We start from the raw sequence: 21,579 nt of genomic DNA, 5'->3' as shown, positions 1-21,579 counted from the left end.
GAGTGTAAAAAAAAAAACCCAACTAAGTAGATAAAGTGGAAATTATGTCATCTGTGCATTAGAACAAGTGACAGGGTTTATTTTTATTTGGTCCAACGCCGATTTGTTCAACTGCCAAGTCGTCTACTACCATTTGGTCTACCATCAGTTCGTCCAACATCCACTTGGTCTAATTGCCATTCTGTCTAATAACCAGTTGGTCCAATAGCCAGTCCATCTAAATAGACTAAGTGTTATTTGGGCAAAATGAATGAAAACAAAATGAACATTAGACCAACTGGTTATGAGATGAAATGGTCAAAGACGAACTGGTGATTAGACGAAGTGATGATTGGAAAAATGGTTATTGGACCAAATAGTTGTTAGGCAAAATGTTGGCCGGAATGGCATTAGACTTGATGAAGGAAGACCATGTGGTGAGTGGACGAGTTGGCAGTGGACGAGTTGGCAGTGGACGAATTGGCAATTCACCAGTTACAGTACCAGACTGAGTTTTAACAGGTTGGACAAATTGGATATTATACCAAATTGTTATTACATAAAGAAAATACAAACCATTATTTATTCTTAATTGGTCAGGAAGAATATAAATCATTGAGACATTCAAACATCACAATATTCCACACATTAGTTTTATAATTTCAGCATTATTTTTCTCTTTAATATAACCAATGTACAAGTGTATAATGCTTACAATTTGTTTGTGTACCTCCATAAACATAGAATTCCATTATTCCACAAGTAAAGGGCACTCCCTCAGATTTCTAACCATTTCACTCCATTCAATACAATGCCATCTAAATACATCTACAATCAATGCAAAGTGGCTTCATGAAATTTTATCAAATATGTTCTCCTCTAAAAACACAACTACATTTTTGTTACTCTACATATGGTTTTAGCTGTGTGGATGCATTTAAGGAAAACGTAAAGGTATTAGATGCATATTTGAAGATATAAAGATTTACACAAGATTAAAAAGGAACCATTCCACAGGCCACTGAAACTAGAACTATCACTGAATAATATAATAATAACATTTGTAGGGCGCTTTATACTGGTGTTTATAATAACTGAATAATAATAAATGGAGGATCAATACCCCCGCCGTAATCATGGCAACATTATTTCCGACACACGCAAAATACATATCGTGCACATCTTTACCTCAACCAATGTGTATGCCAAATTTCATAAGAATTGGTTAAAAACTCGGGAAGAACTTCAAACAGCAAGATTTTTACCTATTTTGGGGCATAATATATTGTTACCATGGCAACGCAATATCAAACCCATGCGAAAATTTGTGTTGCACATCTTTACCCCAAGACCAATGTGTGTTCCGAATTACATGAGAATTTGTTAAAAATTCAGGAAGTAGTTCGATGCACAAAATGTGCAACGGACCGACTGACCGTACACTGATTCCTATACACCAGTGGCGGGGTATAATGAAATGAACAGTAATTAACAATGACCACATTTAGAATAGACATTAAAAAAAAAAACACTGCAATCAAACCAGGCGGTCTCTTACAAACATACAAGGCCCCGTCATCACAACTATGGACGGCCAGTAACATCAACATCTCGTACGCATGATTTTTTTCTAACTCTGATGTATATTCATGCATTCATTCTTTTCTTGAAAATTCATTGTGCCTCTCTTTGCTTAGAAAGGACATTGTTCAAATTCCCTGTAGAATAAATTATGACACTGATGGATTTCCAAAGAGTTACGATTGATTGGATCAATCGTAACTCTTTGTAAGACGGGGTCCTGTAGTCACAGAACTCGGTAATGAACAGGGAAAGTATGGATTTTTGTTATTTGATAAATATTTCCAGGGACTGGTATATAAAGCAAATACCAACCCTCATCAGAGATCAAGAAATTTAGTTTCAATTTACTCCAAGTCACATTTTGTTATAAAAGAGTGACAAACGACCTTGGCAATAACAAGCAAACAATTAACTCAACACCTTCAAATCAATAAAAAATATTATGATGAAGAAGAGAGACATTACTGTTCCCTAACTGTCACATAAATTTTCAATAAAAATACAAAATTACTTTATCTGGAAGGCTAATCCACAGTTACTACCACTTCAAAAACACACAAATATTTGCCCCATCATTTCCTATGCATTGTCTTATGACCATTTTGTATGTAGCAACATACAATCAACAGAAGAAAATACATACGTATTGGCATTAAATGCAAGTTAATCATTTGGAGCAAATTCACAATAACGATTGCAATCTTTAGCCTGTGGAATGGCTCTTTTTTCCCCTTCATATTCAAAATTATTTTTAGATACTAATAATGGTACATCATGACAAACAAGCATTTAAATCATCCATTTTCTCTCACTCTCTCTCTACCCCCCCCCCTCACTCTCGCTTTCTCTCTTTTTTTCTCTCTCTCTCTTTATCCCTCTCTCTCTCTCTCACCCATTACACATTTTGTACAAGTTCTCAATTTCATTGTCTAAACTAAACACCTACAACACCTACTGCAATTTGTGTTGAATTTTCTCTTTTTTTTCTGAAGACACTATAATCAGATGACCCCAGCTTTGGGGGTATTAATCAGATGCGTGGCAAATTGTAGCATTTTTTTTCTATACACTCTGTACAATAAAATTAAAGTGTACATATAACCTGATGTGGTTATTAAAAAAGGAAAACATTGGTGCATTCATAAATGCACATATAACAAGCTACATTGAATTTCATTGTATGTTAGTCACCTTAAAAGTTCCAGTATCAGTGCGGTGCCATAGTACAAAAAAGACTACAAAATACAGCGATATTGACATATCGTTAAACGGCTTAAAACATCTTTCATACCTAAATATATGGCTATCTTATGCATTAATTTCTACTTGAATTTGTGTTTGGATCATTTTTAATCTTAACCTGCATGAGTATATGCAATCAACAATAGGCTTGTCTTAATGGTTGATTTGAATTATCGCATGCCATAGTTACAGAATGCAATACAACTTCTCAACCAAACGGATCTGATGTTGCTGTATCAGAGAAACCTCATGCAATCCTTGGAATAAAGACTATCAACCTTCCGGTAAACCTCAACCTTGCTCATGCGATACAGGACATTATAAATATCTGTTCATGTTCACCAACCAATTTCTAACCAAAATATTATGCATATAATTTTCAAATACAATCCACTTTGATTTATTAGCCTGACAGCCTCCTTCTCGTTCAGACAGGATATACCGCTCTTAGCAGAGTGTAATAGAAGTGAACTTAAAAGAGCATTTATGGAGCTGAAGGGAAATCAATTTTTTCCATATCAGGGATAAAATTATCTTGCACCCATCTATTAAAAAGCTATGTCCTTTTTTGTATTTTCTGTTGACCAATCATTTTGCACAGCTCTAAGCAATGAAGAGGTCATATGACAACATGATCTGATTTGTACATAATCCACCTCAAAAAAATCAACCAATGACCTGCTGTTATTCCCTGTAGCCAATACCACAATGAATTCCTGTAAATTACAAGTATTAAAGAACGATCTTGATTGGTCCCTGGTCAGTATTTTTAACAGAGTGCGCATGCAACAGCGATCTTGATTGGCCATTCGCATTTAGCTTCTGACAGCAAACTTTTGTTACAGAACTCTGTACTGACCGCACAGAAACGTTGTTAGCGCTAACAATTCCCTACCAGAGGCCCTGTTACAACCTGTAATGTGGCAGCGATGCCTCATGTTAAAACGATGCATTACTTACACATTGAAATAAATGTTTTGACTTCACAATCCAAAAGATGCGACTGGGCTTACTGTCAGCACTCTGTTAGGCTAACAACGTTTCTGTGCGGCCGGCACTGGTCTTTTGCATTTCTTGTGTCCTTAAATTCACATTTTAAAATATCCGTATTTTGGGGCAGATTGCAGTTTTCTCAAATGTGAACAAGGCTAGCAGTCATTCTATATGTACGCGTACAAAAAAAGAAATGGTCCCATTTGGGTTAACAAACTTTGCAAAAAACATGTACTCTTGTACAAAATCATATGTACTGTACTTATGCACCATTTATAATATTAATTATCAGTAGTCAACCCAATATGTAATATACACATATACCTACATACCTACATGCATTCTGTTACTTTGAGGAATAGTAATAATTGGAACATAACTAAAGTAATACAATACATACATATATATTATAACAATAGTTAACTTTAACTTAATAATAATTTTATAAATCATTCCATATATAGGCAAAGAGAAGGTATTTTGTACATAAAATACAGCTCTTTTAAGTTTTTTTTTTGGTCTAAATGTTTAGTTCCAGATTGGTATCTACCTAACACATAAAGACTGCCTTTTGACTAATGATATTCAACTCATATAAAAGAACAATAACAAATAATAGTTTCCATGAACAGGAAATGGGGGGGGGGTCAAAAGGTCACTGCATTGGAGTTTGAGATTCAACTGAGCCAAATAAATGTTAGAAAATTCTTTACGAAAGTAAGATAAATGTAGATGGCACAGTCAATACAATAGTGTGTCCATGACAGCTAAACGATGGTGAAATCAAGTTTACCATAATATGAATCTCAAACTTGAAACCATATGAAAACAGATAAAGCTGATTTCATTCCATCATATCTTTCAGAAATGATAGATGATAATCAGGAATCATATTTGTACTCGCATACAATTATTTCTTTCAATGATTCATGGAATTGATGTCAAAAGCCACTGCAATCAATGGGAATCAATGTGATAAAAGGCCCTGTTATCACAAGAGCTACAATCAATAACTACAAATGATTGTATGTGCATGTACATGGAATACCTTTGTATCACAGATACAATCAATTATAGAATTGATTGTAAGGTTTGTATGTAAAAATAGGCCCAGAGCAGAAGTATTACGTGTTCCTTATATTTGTATTATACACTATAGTATTTTACATTTCAATCAATGGACATTACTCCTTACTTAAAGTGCAATAAATTGGACTTACTTCTAAAATGGTGGATGTTTTTACATATGTGTGAATCTGAAGTTGAAATGGGGAAGTTCGCATCAAAATTATATCCGTGCAAGGGGAAGACTGTCAACACTCTAAAATCATGAGATGCAATGCGCTAAGCTTGGAATTTCTTCTTGTGACAATCATTGCAACAAATTTGACTACTACTCATTACACGATACAAACGTTCGCTAAACAAATCATCATCCCTACAGAAAGCGTATGTCTAATCCTAATTCTATATCTAGGGCTTTGCATTAAACCACAAGTACACTTTTATTTAATCCGCCAAACTGTTCACAAGCTCAATAAGACACAAAATGATAGTATTATTATATCATTATATCTTTCATCAATTTCTTCATCATTCATTAAAAAAAATCTGCTTGCCTGTATCACCAACGATACAAAACCTTAAACGACTTTCCCAATATTACCAAGAACTATGTTCAAATAATACAAAGATAAACTAATGCACAGTATAAAATCACTCATGCAAATGAAATAAAGCTAACAATAAATAGACAGAAATTACGGCAAACGACGCAAAAGGGAAATAAATTGCCACATATCTGTACACATATCGACTTTCTGATCATCAATCTGATATAATGCGGGATTCTCTAATAAGCCCTGTTAAAATCAATGTGATTGCATCACAGGAATAACAAATACAATACACCACTTTCCACTTGGTCCATATGTAAACTGCTCTTGCATTTTTTTTCTTCATCATTCCAACAGACCAGCTTCTTCCTCCTTCAAATGCATTAGGCAGATCTTGTACACCTATCTTTAGTTTTTCATTCACAATGGACGTTAATAATGCAAATTTCTGCATGTGGGCAATTCCATAGTTTGGTGGACATGAGCTCAATGTGTCTTTGTATATATAGCCCATCTGAACCGTAACGTGAGTAACCACTTTATCTGCACCCCTAGTAAAAACCATGTGTTCTTTATTTTTTTAATTATATACAAATTTGTCTCCTAATATACTTCTTTGAAATGGATATAATCAACTTTCATAAAAGCGTTGCATGAGGACACTTCACTTATGTCCACTTTTCATTTTATGCATGTCCAAATCATGTAACATGAGGGACGGAGTGGTATATCAGCACATTCATTCCCTACGATATCAAAGCAGTAATAGAATGTAGTAAGTATTCTCACCAACCCCTTTTTATTTCCTCAAAGTTTCAAATTAATTTCTGTTAAATTTTGGTAGCAAAATTACTAATCAGCATGTTCTATGGGAGAAATCATTACTTCATCAAATCTTCCTTAAAAACAGATTTGCTTAAAATTATAAATATTGCCAAAAGATACATGAAATTATGTATTAAAAATATTACGTTTTCAGGCGTAGTGCTAACCAGTATTTCCTTTGTTTTAAATGCATATACTGGATATATTTTGCATATATTTGTTATTGAAAGCTTTTGAAGGAGAAACAATTGTCCATGATGACAATGTTGGACCACCAAGAAGATCAAAAATTGATTTGTATCATATTGAATTAAATTGTATACTGCACTTTGGTCTATCAAACAACCAAGATCACTAAATCCTTAAATAACATGAAACTATGTCAAGGGTTTCAGCAAGCTATTCCTTCGTAAATTTCAACATACTTGCATTTGACTTACAGCATATGGCTATTTTATTTAGTCAACAATCACACTTTCAGCTGCTCGTTTGCCTAATATCAGTGGGGAGCGCCATCATAAACAAATCATCATCGACTCATCACAATCATTCTTGTGATGTCATACTTTACATGATTCGATATCGATTTTCATTGAAAGCGAAGAGAACAGAAATTAAAATGAGCAATGATATGTGTGTGCTTAATAGTGTGCATTGCCTAATTATTTCAAGTGATTTTTGAAATTTTCATGACATACATATTTTTCTCCATTAGGGTCTATAGACGACCTACATCATGAAATGAAATGAAAGTATATCTGCTCCATTATAAGAATTTTCTCAACACAAATTCTTCAATGGGACTTACTGTTGATAATGAAAATCAAGTTCTTTAATATGAATGGTTAAAAATATCCTCCTTCGGTAAGGTGACTGTATTAGATATTTCTTGTCAGTCATGTATTAATATGATTATAAGGTGAACATAGGTAATCAAAACCTACAACACATAGCTGGCATCAATACCCTAAAGCCCGTATTCTGAAGTCAGGTTTAAATTAGACCGTGGTCTAACTCTGTGCTAAAATTATGGGAAGCCAAAAGTGTCAAAATTTTTATTAAGTTGTAGGTTTCTTATGTTTACTGTGCTCTTTCCTAATACATCGATGGTGAAGACAATCATCTATTTATACTTCCTAGACAATTATGAATGATTTGAGAGCAAAATGAGCTGAAATATGATACCTCTGCTGTTAGTGATTTATGTAACAATTGGCTATCCATACTTAAACCACAACTTTAAACCCGACTTCAGAATACGGGCCTAAATGTTTATTAAATTTTCAAACAAGGGACGTTTGTAGAGAAATAACTAACCGGTGCCATACACGCCATGTAGAATGAGGTGAACATTCTCTATTGACAACGGAAGAAATAAAAACCCAAAACAATGATAGAATAAGAATATTTGTTATTATATTACAAAGAAATCATCACCGCTGATTCAATAAAAAGTTCTTTGACACGTGGTGTACTAGGGTTTTGTTATCCACGATGCGATGACACATTCATTGAAGCTGGATGAAGGGGGTTCTGGGGTTTGTTTGCTTCTCCAGGAGCTCTTAAGGACAGCATTTAGATCCTGAACTTCCTCCTTCTTTCATATCTGGTTTGACCACACCGGGTGAACCTGTATCCCTTTGGGGGTACTGGACAATGAGAAAAGTTAAAAGAAATAAACTTTGGTTAGATATCAGTCTTTAATTTTAATACGGTTAAGAGGACTTTAATTTTGAGAATGTTAGGACAAGACCACTTTTCTATCTATGTTTCTATTTTCTATATCCTGTCTACTGCAGCAAATTGAAGAAAAGATGAATAAAAAAAAGGGCCATAACAAATAGATCTCTAAGAGGGTGTTGCAAGAATTTTTTTGCAATCAGTTGCAAATATTCTGTTGCAATTTTACAACCGATAGATCAATGTTAGTTTAAGCAAATTAGGTTACACTGCTTGTTTCAAGAAGCAGATTAGCAATCAATCAGAACTTCGCAATTACTTTCATGACAAATGATTGATTTAGGGACCAAAAATTGACTTGCAATTGATCACAAGTTTCTTGCAACACTCAATAAGACTTTAATATGAGAATGGCATTGGGGCCAATCAAAAGGAATTCCATGGCCAGGGCCTTAAATGGCCATGGATTCATTTACATGTAAGCATGTATTATTCAAGGCAAGGTCATTGTTTACAATGTCTTCTGTAAAAAAGAGACCACCATATTATGCCTGATTGTCGCCATGGAGGAAATGCTTTAAAATTCTGCAGGCACAGACCCTGATTGAAACTCTGATCATCAAGTGGACCTTCACACAAGGATAGCTCAGATACAACTTGTTATTGGAGGAGCTTCCTGGATGCATGTCATTGTTGTCTCTTTAAGCAAGTCGTTCTCTCTTTAAACAAGCGATTGTGTGAGTTCACCCTCTTGCTGCAGGCTGCAGAATTCCTCAGTAAGCTGATGACACAGACATTATTGCGCTATTTTCGAATCAGGTTAATAACAACTATTTTTCACAAGTAGACAAATTCATTTGATGGTGCAACGACCACTGTTTAACACTAAATACAACTAAAACCAAGGAAATGCTTGACTTCCATCGAAATGGTGCAGAACACCAGAATGTGATCATCCATAATCACGTGATCGAACAAGCCAGCAGCTACAAGTACTTGGGGACAGTAAGAGAAGACAAATTGTCATAGAGGGAGAACGCGCAGTTGGTTTACGGGAAGGCTAGCAAGAGGTTGTACTTTCTCTGCGAGTTGAAATCCTTCCATGTAGACAACACGATATTGACTCTGTTCCATAATTCAGTCATTTAAGTTGTCCTTCTTTTCATTGTGTTATTGTCTATTTGGAAATCTCTCAAAAAAAGACAAGCTGAAACTGGAAAGGCCCTGTAAAATAGCGCAAAGAATAATAGGGGTAAATTTGGCCTCCCCATTGTACTGATCAAATCACAGGAAAAATCAGCTCAATCATGAAAGAAGCTTCACATCCACTCAATCATTACTTCTCATTCAATCGTTTTGGCATAAGACTTCGTCCCACTCCAACCCACCTTTCCCATTTTAGAAATTCCAGACTCTATCCACAAATTCAATTCGCAAGCTCAATGATAATTAAGCTTCTGTTTCCAGCGTAATGACGATACTGATGCACTGATATCCCGGAAAATATCATAATAATAATAATAATAATCATCATATAATAATAATAATAATAGTAGTAGTAATGATAAGTATTCTGGACGACTCAAACTTTTGTAAATGTTTTATCATATCTGCCTGATACATTTATACCAGAGTAATTTATTTGCTTCTTTGTTTTGTATTGTTCATGCACGTTATTATCTTACTGTAATTATACCAACATTAAATCTTAATTCTTATAGACTGTATATTCAGACGACTTGACGCAAGTGAGGGGTTATCCCACCAGACTAGACTAGGTATGCTTGTTAACCTTGGACATGGAAGATCCTGACTGACCCACACAGGGATTGCTTATGCCCTCTGTGACAATAAAAAACAACCAACCCCCTCCCCCATATAATAAATATTTCTAACATGGGACTCATTCCATTAAGACTTTAAACTATGGTAATTTTGCTATTATTGGTGGCCGTTGAGCCCTGTTACCAAGGTACATGTAGTTGCCATGATGGCAAAGTTACCATAGTTGTAACTATTTTATGAAATTGGCCCCTGTCCCTTAAACACTGCTTTACCTTTTTTAGAATATCTGCTGCCAGTGTCATGAAAGCCTGTTCGACGTTGATGTTAGCCTTAGCACTTGTTTCTAGGAATTTGATTCCATTCTCCTTCGCAATCTGTATAATCAAGAAATAAATGATGATCAAGACATGGTTTTACCTCTATATGTAGTGTAAAGTACACATTTCAACAATGCTATACAGAACAACATTACTTTTAGGAATGCAAAATTTACCATTTCATGTAATTTCCATAAATATAGTCACAACACTTGATAAAATATAAACTGATTTGTTTTCAAACATTACTTATACTAGCATGAATTATTTGTCAAAAAATGAAATAAAACCTGCATGTTATCAAAGAAAAAAAAACTCTCCTCCAGAGTTAACCTGAATTTATCAATGAAGGTGATTTTAAACCAAGCTACCAAGTATGTGTGCTGTATTGCTTTAACCATGACAATATTGAGCTGAAAAATCAGTACTCATATTTTGTACCTTTTCATCATAGTGTTTGGCTTCATAATACATACATGTACCTACATATTATTGTATACCATTTTTGTTTTTAAAACTATGTGTACATTGTCCAATGTGTATCTTGGAGACTAAATGATAGCATAAAAAATGCAATATCATACCATGATGCCCATTCGATCATGAACAGCTCCAATCTACCCTACATGTACAAAGTACAGGCATACATGTATGCATCATGGTTTATATAAAATGTAAATAATGGACAAGCCCTGTCAAGTCACAAATCAGAGGCCATTTCTTTGAATATCATTAAAAACAATACAATCACAGGTTTATACTATGGAGATGTTTTTAGGTTTTCGATTGGTCATGCATGAATACACATGTACATGGAATTTTAAAGTGAGCAGAAGAAAAAAAAAACACAGAAGAATTTCCATTAAAATTCTAAATGCATATTCCCTCCCCATATTTCCAGTCATCCATAACAATTCTGGCATTCTTTGTGAACATATAATTATAATTTAATATAAAATATCATTCAAGTGTAAAAACACCAGGTGATAAGTAAACTCTTAAAAAACAGGGCAGAGGTCTCTCTCTCTCTAAAGAAGTTCTTTTGTACATGTACAATCAGAAAGAGTGGAACACAAGGTGAGCCAGGCCTCAGTTGCAACCCTCATCACCCATTTATAACATGGGTGATGAGGGTTGCAACTGGTGGAAGGAGTGACAAGTGTGTCCCTCTATGGGCTTTAGAAATGGCAGATTCCCTCTAAGAGGGGAATGCACCCACCCCTCCTCCTCCTCTTCCCTCCCTCCCCCTCTCCCCCTCCCCTTCCTCCTCCTTCGCCTCCCTCCTCCTCACCCCTACTCCCCCTCTCTCTCCCTCCTACTTCCCCTGATCCTCTCCCTCCCCCTCCTCCCTCTCCCCTTCTTCTCTTCCTACTTACCGTCTCTCCCCTATCCTTGTTGATCATTCTCTTGTCATCCATGTCACATTTGTTGCCTAGTAACATCTTCTCTACATCTTCATTTGCATGCTGTCAATGTAAATCAGAGATAAAAAGAAAGGTTATTCACATCTTCTATCTGGAAGACAGTTTTGGTGAAGAGTTGAATAAAAATATGCTAGTTTTACAGAAATAAAGTTAGGTTTCCACTAAATTTTAGGTAAAAAAGGGGGTTAGAATATAAAAGGAAAGATTCAGGGTTGGTCACATATTGTATGGAGAGGTGTTTTGGTTCAAGAGGATAAGTCTCCAGACTATCATAGAAAAGGTTCAGGCTTCAAATCCTGATGCAGGACATGTGTCCTTTGGTGAGGTGTTTAATCTCATTTTCCACTTTCCACCCAGGTGTAGTACTGTAGTTAATGGGTACCATAGGCAACCCTTTTTTGTGCCTAGAAAGAATTCTCTACAGGAATTCAAAGACACCATACAAGACAAGGAGGTTACCATCATTTCTAAACATTCATGGACCTACGTAGGTCCATGCTAAAATACAGCTTTTACTGCGCCGCTATAATTTTTCTCCAAATTTTGCTATACGTTTTAAAGTAATTTGAGCATCAGCTTTCATTGAGCATGGATTATCATACATGTAAATTATGCTGTCCAAAGACATTAGAAGCAATGAAAATACCTAAATTGAGAATTAGACACCGTTCTCATTGTACTTTCTAAAACTAGTTTACTGCAAATCGGTTTAGGATACCAGTTTGGAAGATTGCTTTGTCAGTGTTCCCATTTGATCATTTGCTATGGGAACACTCTCAATTTGAAACGCAGCAGAGGCATTTCACATACAGTGTGTTGAGTAGCACATTCGAAATGTGCAAAGATCGCTTCCCGAAGAACGGTTGTGTCCTCACTTATGCTAAAACCAGTTTAACAAGGCAAAGCGATCTTCAAAACTACATCGCAAGGTGGTTTTCCGAACCAGTTTGGAAGATCGCTTCAAAGACCGCTTCGACTGTTCTCATTACACGTTAAACTAGTTTCCAGTAAACTAGTATTAGGAGGATAGTAAGAACAGTGTCTTATTTTACTTTGGGGACAGCAAACTTAACGTACATGTACAAGCGAGAAAATTTATCGGTCTACCTTAAACTCAAGGAAACTGTCAGACTAGGGGAAAGAGAGATGACTTAATACAATTTAGGCAATTTCTAGAGGCATCACATAACATCTGCTGTTCATAAATCTTGTTCTACTATTGGTGATTTGCAACCAAATGGTTTCCAACTCTCTATGAAAACTGATGCACATACATGTACATGTATGACTTTAACAGCCCATCGACTACATACAACAGTATGTTTATACTCACTTCTTGTATGTTTCTTAGCCACTTGGCTATGTTGTCGAAGGTTTTTTCTTGCGTGATGTCGTAGACTAACATGATCCCCATAGCCCCTCTGTAGTATGATGTGGTAATCGTGTGAAATCGCTCCTGTCCTGCGGTGTCCCATATTTGTAATTTGATCTTCTTACCATTGAGTTCTACTGTTTTAATCTTGAAATCGATACCTGGAAAAGAAAAAAAAAATACAAAAAATTAGAAAATCAGAAAAAAAAATTGTGTAACTGTAAACATCCAAATTTTTGTCTGTGCTGTATATTGCACCTGGTACTTATTGTTACTACTAGGCCTGAAGCAAAAGTTACATTTTATTTTACCAGTGACCATCGGTGATTTTGGACTTGTGAAATAAAGTAATACAAAAGAAATTCATCACATGCCCCACTTAACAGCAACAACATCAATGTGGGCTGAGCAGTGACAGAGCCCGAGACCAACATTCACTGTAAACACTGAGAAAGCCCAATATGTTGCTGATTTGGACACTTTAAAGAGTAAATTGTAATTAGCAAGGCCGGGCCGCAATCGCTTTTCATAAATTTACGGTACTTCCTGGCATCGGAATAGGGTTTATTCCCCCAAAGACTGCACCTCATGAATATTCATGAACATGAATTGTTATTAAAGCTACTGTATATTGCAACAACTCAAGCAGCTCTTCAACATAACGCAGTGGCTAGATTGCGGGTTTGAAATTTTTGAATACATATGGGTAAAACATTTTTTTGAAGATTTTCTCTTTTATCCCCTGAGAGTTGAGGCGAGAATGCGCTTTTGATGACATTCTACACATACATGGATGTACACATAGCAGAGATTAGTAGAACGCGACCGCACCCTTTGTACGTAATCACCTGCACCTGCAGCTTGTAAACAAACAGCAAACATTTCATGATCAATGAAGATTTCATTGAAGACTGGTATATCAAAATAAAAAAATAGTGTTTCATCTTAATACTTCTCATTTGAAAATTCATTGAAGTTCATACACGTACATGGAATTCATGTAGTACATTTTATAAAACAGAATTTCCATTTTACATAGGCCTACAATTGAGTTTGAAATTACATTGTAAATTGCAGGTTTTTAAAGAAACGGAAGAGACCAATAAACGGAAAATCACCGTCACTTTCCCACCTGTACAATTACAAGTTGAAGGTTTCACAATTTGTTTGCCATTTGTCATATTTTCAACTGGCAAAAGATAGTAAAGTTTGGCTACACATATTAAACAAAACAACAGAAATGGCCATGCCATATTGTTAAGTCTAATATTTAAAGAAGGGTGCCTATATTTGCACTGCTGGATAACAATACGATAAGGGAAAATTACTATACACTGATAATTTACTTTGGCAAACAATAGTGTTTTTAAAATTGATGGCCTGTGCAATTAAACCAACATTTACTGTACACTGTACAATTATATCCTTGCATTGTGACCACACTGTTCAAATTTTGGAAGTTTCACAAGTATGAAAAAGAAAAATCTTATATCATAAACAGCATGTACATGTATGCACATGTACGAGTCCGCTGTTCAAGTGAATTTACCTGTACTGTATGTGCACCCACTATCAAAAGTGGAAAACTGCAGTTTCTGTTCCATATTATGTAGGTACATGTACATACTTAAACATACATTGCTAACACCAATTTGTGTGTTTTTATTTTCAGTGCAAATTAATGTAACACCAGTATTTATGAAAAGCAGATAAATACTACATGTAGTACTGTACGATATAAACTACACAGGTCTACAGGTAGGCCTACTGTGGTCTATTGAGTAATTTCCTTGTGTACACATGATTATTGTTCATTCAAATTTGAGGGGTTTATGTAACAGCCAATGATTATAAAAAGAGCAAGGACAGCTTTATAATTCAGTGCATTAACTGAATAGATGCACAGATGCAGAGTGAAATTATGGCGAAATCTATACAAATTTCTGTTGTACATAAATTTTTGTTGTTTACACAAGTACACCACGTAAAAGGAAACCCCTTTCTTCTACTAATCCTGTACATGTAGATGTAGGAAATACTGTAGGCTTTTTTTTAATTGAGTTTTGTTTTTAATTTTGTACATGTTGTTCACCACAGACTTTAATATGTTCAATTTAACAATTGAATTGCTACAGGTGAGTGGGTATAGAAATATACATGTATATATATATTTTTTTAATGTATTGACAATTGCACATTGGTCAGTTTTGTGGTTGTTCTTTTTTGTTTTAATTCTTAAAAGTGGCATATACATGCAAGTATAGCCACCATAATATACTAGGTTAAAACTAGGGGCATTTTGGGGTTATTCCAAACTTGAAAAACCAGGGGCACACTGCATCATTCTCTGTGCAATGTGTGATCATTGTCTCTTACCAATAGTGGTTTGATAGTCTCTATACGGGGACGCCCTCCCGGTCGAGAAGATGGTAATGAGGGCAGTCTTGCCCACAAAGCTGTCACCTATCACCAACACCTTGAAGATGTAGTCGTAAACGTCTCCTGACGGCATCCATGAACGCCGCAACGAGCTCTCGATCACTATCTTATCAAGGTAATTCCCATTTTCCATTTGGTTTGCTTCCTAGCTAACCCAGTAAGGTGAACCACATCATGGTCACACTCACAGCGATAGTTCTTTATCTATTTCACAACCTCCAGTCAGTTTCAAGCTTTATTACTGGACAGGTAATCCTAGCGAACAATAACTTCCTCTGGTGAACTGTGTTCCTCTGTCAATGGGAATCCTCTTATGTCCACGTTAAGTCCATGAATACCTCATGCTTGTTTAGGTAGGGTAGGACCTATATTCCAGTCATTTATAACATAAGGTGGTTGTTATTTCCAATGTGGGTACTTGAGAAGTCCTTCCTTTGAATTCTATTAAACTATGGTCTACCTACAACTAGTCAGTAAAGAAAAATCGGTTGAATAGACTGCCAAGAAAGAGTGAGCAATGTCTGCAACAGCTATCAATTCCGATGCATGGATGAGAGAAACGCCTGAAATGAATGTCGAGTGATCAGAAAAGACCTAAAAAGTTATCATTGAAATATTCTGGGTTGATAACTAACATAAAAAGAAGCATATGGGGCTATTGATAGCGGCTTGTTCAGGGGTATTGAAGGCATCGATGACATGTGGGGAGGATGTAACTCTCTTATTGCACAGTCACGTACAGCTACATCTCAGACTAGTATAGGAAAGTAAGGTTACAGTAGCCTGTATATTGAGCTCCAATGTGTAATTTATTAAGCAATCTCTCCAAACTAGTTGAAATCCGAGAATTTTATTAATGATCGACCACACAAAAATAACTCAACGGGGCGAAAGTTGTCATGCCATTGCCATCCTATTCTCACAATCAGGGATCACATTCAATCAAGGGGGATGGGTTTCAATCCAATGAATGGTCAGCTCAACACAGATGCAAATCAGATCATGAATCCTTTAATAATTCTGACAGGTATGTAGCTTTTGGTGATTGAATCATATGTAGTAGGTCCATGAGAGAATTAACTCTTTGGTCTAGCAACTCCAGTCGGCTCATCGGAATACTAAACACGAAAAAGCCCATGTAAATTGTAAGTGCCTTTATCCAATCCTTGCTCAACAGGTAATGCATGCCTCAGTGAACCACACAACCAACCACTGGGAACCCTGTTTCAAAGAGCAAAAGGTCATGTCATTCAGACCACAAAAAGTAAAGCCCTGGAATTTGAATTCCAAATTTGAGAACAAACAGGGGCTGGAAATTCGTAACAGACTATGCATGGGGCTGTATTGGAGTGTGAAGGCCTACTAAGGGTGTGTAAATGCTTCCATTGCGTAGACAGAATCAGCGCTTTCGAACGTCGTTTCAGAACGCCGATCGTAATCTTGGTTCTGGGAGTGCTGTTTATGCTTAACTTTCAGAGGCGAAATCACGAACTCCAGCTGGCTTCGCATCATAATTTTCGTTGAGCAGGAAAGCGAGGCAAATTGGGCGCGCCCTTTTTCAAAGTTTTTTTTTTCTGAATGTTGTTATGGGGAAGGTACGTCGACTGTTATTTAAACATCGAACAATTTCTGATAAATTAGTCATTGCATGGAGCTACTTGACAAAACCATATAATTTCCACCATAGTGAGGATAATAGTGAGAAAAAATAAAGAATATTAAAGTATACATAATAAAATAATAAAATATCTATTTGATTATGCTTCTGGGGCATCTGGCAATGTCTCCTCATTATGACTCGCGTTCCAGGTTTTTTTTGTAAATCCCCAATATTCATCGTGATGACAATACTAGTGATAGTCCTTAAATCCATTATCACACATGCAAATGTAACAAGGGAGATGAGAGGTAATTCCGTGGAGGTAACATGCGACCATGGAGCAATGCGACTGTATTTGCCCGCGGATTTTCATCTCACCGGAAGCATGTACCAAATGACGTCATTTATTAAAACACGTTTACTATCGTGGTTCTGTTTATACTTCCCCAGAAAGCCTGATTCTGGTCAAACGACGTATACAAACGCACATTTTTGTGAGTTTACGATTGGCGTTTTGAAACGTCGTTCAAATGAAAGTAAGCATGGACGCAACCGTGTTTTGGACTAATCACGTATGAAAATGCTGATTCTGGCCTGAAAAGTGGAAGCATAAACACGGCCTAAATTTCACATGTAAGACTGAGAAACCCCCATTTCCTGGTGGGTGTTTCATAAAAGGTGCTTGTATTAAACTTAAGAGTGACTTTAAGACCGACTGGTAATCCTTTCGTGTGGTAAATGGTACACACAAAAATATTAATTGGCAATGGTTAAGTGCATAAGAAAGGTTCACCAGTTGTTCTTAGAGTTGCTCAATAACTTACAAATAGCTTTATGAAATATCCCTCTGCTTCCCTAATTTCCCCAGAGTAATTATTTAGGAAAACCATACCTTCATAATAATAACTTTCCAGTATTAAGTTGTGCTCTTTTTGCCAAAAAAAAAATGAAAGAAATAAAAGGACATGAGTGTAATGTATACTGTGATTGATTCAGAAAAAGCAATTGTTTGTATTAGGAATGGACACATGCATGTACATGATGCATAATCATTTGTAAGGACACGGAAGAATGTTCAGCCCGACCCCAACTACACTTGTACTGTAACTGTACCAAGGATGGGGGGGGGGGGGGAAGTATCATTGGTACTAAACTGAAGCTTCACGCAAAGTGTGCTTCAACAACATGTATTTCAGTTTTTACTTGTGTGAATGGGTTCTATTATGAAGAGGCAACTCCACATGACACTTGCATCAAGTTCCTATCCAAGACATGACCTTTGACCTAAACCACAGATGAACCCAGAGGGAGGGATAACCCAAACTGGATATGTACAAACAATTTGAATAATATTCGCTGTCAAAATAAAAATCAGGTTTAAAAAGTTCCTGTGGATTTATTTTTATTGTTCAAATAAAAGCCAGAAAATTCCATCCCATCTAGAGGATATTAAATACTGGGGGGAAAACTTTGTTCAAGCAGAAATTCAATTTTGTAATGTAGGTGTGTGTATGTTTAGGCCTATATTTAAATATGTTTTCTTGTTATGCCGCCTTCAATGAACATTGCAGGCCAGCAAGTGTGTTCATAATAAAGGTAACAGTTTCAGTCATGAGTTCACATTGTATAAAGAGGGATTTGTAATGTCTAAAGTGATCAGAAATAAAGTTTAGTTTTGCAAGTTAAATCCACTGGCCCGTATTCTGAAGTCGGGTTTAATTTAAACTCAGGTTTAAAGTTGTGGTTTAAATATGGGAAGCCAAAAGTATCAAAATTTTTATTAAGTTGTATGTTTCTTATGTTTACTGTGCTCTTTCCTGATTCATTGATGGTGAAGACAATCATCTATTTATCCTTCCTACACAATTATAAATGATTTGAGAGCCGAATGAGCTGACGTATGATATCTCTACTGTTAGTGATTATGTAACAATTGGCTGTCCATACTTAAACCACAACTTTAAACCTGAGTTTAAGTTAAACCCGACTTCAGAATACGGGCCACTGTACACAGAAACATGTGCATGGAACAACATAAAACAAGGGGGATGAAGAGCGTCTGTCTGGAGAGCCAAGTCACTTGACTGAATTCCCTCCATGTTGACACGGCCTAGATCATGCAAATTGAATGCCCAATTCATGCTCTAAGGATTCAATACAGACTTTTGTTCTCAAATCTCCTAGAAATGTAGCTACACAATACATGTACAGCATGCAGCTCCAGAAAAGGGGAAGTGACTCCACAATTTTTCTGGAATCTGCCAGAAGCTACACTGTATACAACGTTCAACTTTTGAAATCATAATACATGAAGTTGAGAACTTTGCAATCAAAACGTGATGTAACAATATGACATTGCATTGCCTGTACACACAAGATCCTGTGACCAAACCTCGGGGGGAGGGGGGGGGGGGCAGATATTGGTGGTACAAGGATGTGCCCTTTTTCAGACCTAATTTTTGGTTCTCTAGATCTATACTCAATGACAAAAATTTCATTCGCCCCACTCGCAAGAACCCCGTTACAAAACATCTCAGTTCCCATGCCCTGCCAAAATTGTACAGCGCAGCACTGCATGAGAGTACTGCACACACGGCTTCACAACTCCTTCCAAAGGAGCAGCTCCATGCATGATAGCGCCCGCATATATACATGCACAGCGCTAGCATGCATCGTACCTACAGCACCACGATCCCGTTCTGTATAGACCCCGTTTTTCACATCGCCCAGTATTTAGTTCCCAAGAACCTGCATTTTACCCTTCAGTTCCTTAGACCCCCATTTCAGGGTTTTGTGAGACACACCCCCATCAAAAATATAATTTGAGTGCCCCCCCCCCCCCCCGAGACCAAACCCTTTACTATTTATATGTACATGTACATGTATGCATGCCTCCTCTATACAATAAACCTACAGTGTACATCCAAGACAGAGCACTAGGTTGTGTCCAGAGCTATGAAATGTAAATATGCACAATGACAAGACAAGAATGAGCAAATTAATCTTCATCTGCCCATTCCACTATCCAAACACATTGGCCTATAAAACCATAAAACCATCAAGGGAATACATTTGTTGATCAGGGCTCCTTCTTAGAAAAGGAGTTGCGATTGATCCCATCAACCACGACAATGGAAGGCCAGCAACATCAACCTCTCAAATAATATTTGTTCAAAATATTTTCTAGATATGATGTACATGTATATTTATACATTCACTGTTTTCTTGACAATTCAGTATGCTTTTCTTTCTTTTCAAAGGACATTGTGCAAATTTTCTAAAGAAGAAAATATGGCATTGATGTATTTCCATATACTTGAGGTTGATCGGTTCAATCAAAACTCTTTGTATAAAGACGGGATCCAGATAATACCAACTCGGTGACCAGTCGGATGTAACCAAGCCCATCCCAAGTAAGCAAACATACTTGATAAATTTAAAATTGATCTCACATCACATGTACATCATGTTATGTAGTAGGCCTGTATTCAGCATTATAGGATATACATGTACAGCTCTGTAATTCCAACTTTATACAAGAACTGTAGATGAAAGCATGAATATTAAAAAAAGGTGGAGTTACACATTTTGGAAACTAGGGTCTTTGGCTGCCAGCAGTTAAGGGTGGTGAAGTGAGAAGGAATGGGCAAAAATTAGCCACATGAAGTATAGTGTATAGATGGGATATTCAGGATACAGCACAAATCATTCATTCCTATTCTGAAGGCAATCTGGCCCAATAATCAATTGATCTTTAATGGCCTATGACAAAACATTTTTTAAACTAAAGAGAGGAGTCCACAAAAATTATAAAACCAAGAACAAAACAGATGTCAAGTTCTGCAAGGGTACGGTAAATGGCAATATCTCTTCTTCTGTGCACATGTACCATAGAGCTATCTGTAATAGCTCTATGCATGTACGTACTCCTCCTACATGTACATAATACACATTTAGGGCTACAGAGAGTGGAAAACCCCTCTATAAAATATGTAGGCTTACAAACAAAACAACTCAATCCGAAATTCCACAATAAAGTGAACAAAACACTCCAGTTAACACTTGATTGTTAATTTCCACAAATATTCAAACAGAGATTTTTTTTCCCAAAATGCAATGTACCGTACTGCTACACTATGATTAAAAATCCAAAATGTGTTCTCAAAGAATATGCTGTTTGAAAGCATTGTGGCCTCGATTCCAAACAATGTTTCAACCAACCAACACTCAATCTGCAGTAGTTCAGTTTTAACCATCCAACATGAATTCTAGCTGATTCCGAAAGGTAAAGCTTTGAAACAAGTCTCCTGATATAATTCCTGATAGTACCGAGTATTACTGTGTGTAGGATTTCCTCCTATTGACGTGAATAAATTCAAGAATCAAGAATCATACATGTATATGCGCCTGCGATGACATCACCTCCTTGCACCCACTACATAATGCTCCCAAACAATACTACTTGGGCACATGGGTAGCAGAAATATCACAGGAGATAATACCCAGCTGAAATTCTCTTTCAATAAAGGTTACATAACCCCAGTGTATTCACCAACAAAAGAATCATAAAGTCAAAGAAGTCTGTAGCTCCACACAATAGCCAATATTGATTAAAAACTGCACAATGCTTGTCTTTTCTGCGATATGGATTTTCTTCAGAACAAAAACATTTTATATAGTTGTATTTTACTATTTTGTAGTAATTGTATGTATGTTATCTTTG

At 36.3% G+C, this 21,579-nt stretch overlaps 1 protein-coding gene across 14 annotated transcripts; it reads right to left on the bottom strand.

The window, feature by feature from the left end:
• Positions 1-631: 631 nt before the first annotated feature.
• LOC129279866 (ras-related protein Rab-10-like) lies at positions 632-21,364 on the bottom strand. Of its 14 annotated transcripts, none has more exons than XM_064112441.1 (6): positions 21,252-21,364; positions 15,194-15,722; positions 12,779-12,978; positions 11,398-11,487; positions 9,977-10,078; positions 632-7,888 (listed from the first exon to the last, which is right to left on the bottom strand). In XM_064112441.1, exons 2-6 carry the CDS (start codon positions 15,387-15,389, stop codon positions 7,802-7,804), a joined length of 675 nt encoding a protein of 224 aa, XP_063968511.1. In that variant the 5' UTR covers positions 15,390-15,722; positions 21,252-21,364; the 3' UTR covers positions 632-7,801. The 14 variants fall into 14 exon arrangements, with proteins under 14 accessions (XP_063968511.1, XP_063968507.1, XP_063968505.1 ...); XM_064112437.1 differs by having other exon boundaries at positions 15,194-15,819; positions 21,252-21,335; XM_064112435.1 differs by having other exon boundaries at positions 15,194-16,477; positions 21,279-21,320.
• Between the last annotated feature and the right edge of the window lie 215 nt (positions 21,365-21,579).

The sequence above is a fragment of the Lytechinus pictus genome, chromosome 17, assembly GCF_037042905.1.
Source record: "Lytechinus pictus isolate F3 Inbred chromosome 17, Lp3.0, whole genome shotgun sequence".
NCBI lineage: Eukaryota > Metazoa > Echinodermata > Echinoidea > Temnopleuroida > Toxopneustidae > Lytechinus > Lytechinus pictus.
The sequence above is the reverse complement of the archived record's forward strand: the minus strand, read 5'-3'. Positions and strand labels throughout refer to the sequence as shown.

Coding starts and splice junctions, on each gene's coding strand:
- LOC129279866 (XM_064112441.1), bottom strand. CDS start 15,389: ATGGAAAATGGGAATTACCTTGATAAGATAGTGATCGAGAGCTCGTTG. Junction 12,979..15,193: donor AGACTATCAAACCACTATTG/GTAAGAGACAAT, acceptor TTTCTTTTCCAG/GTATCGATTTCAAGATTAAA. Junction 7,889..9,976: donor CAGCAGATATTCTAAAAAAG/GTAAAGCAGTGT, acceptor CTCATTGTCCAG/TACCCCCAAAGGGATACAGG.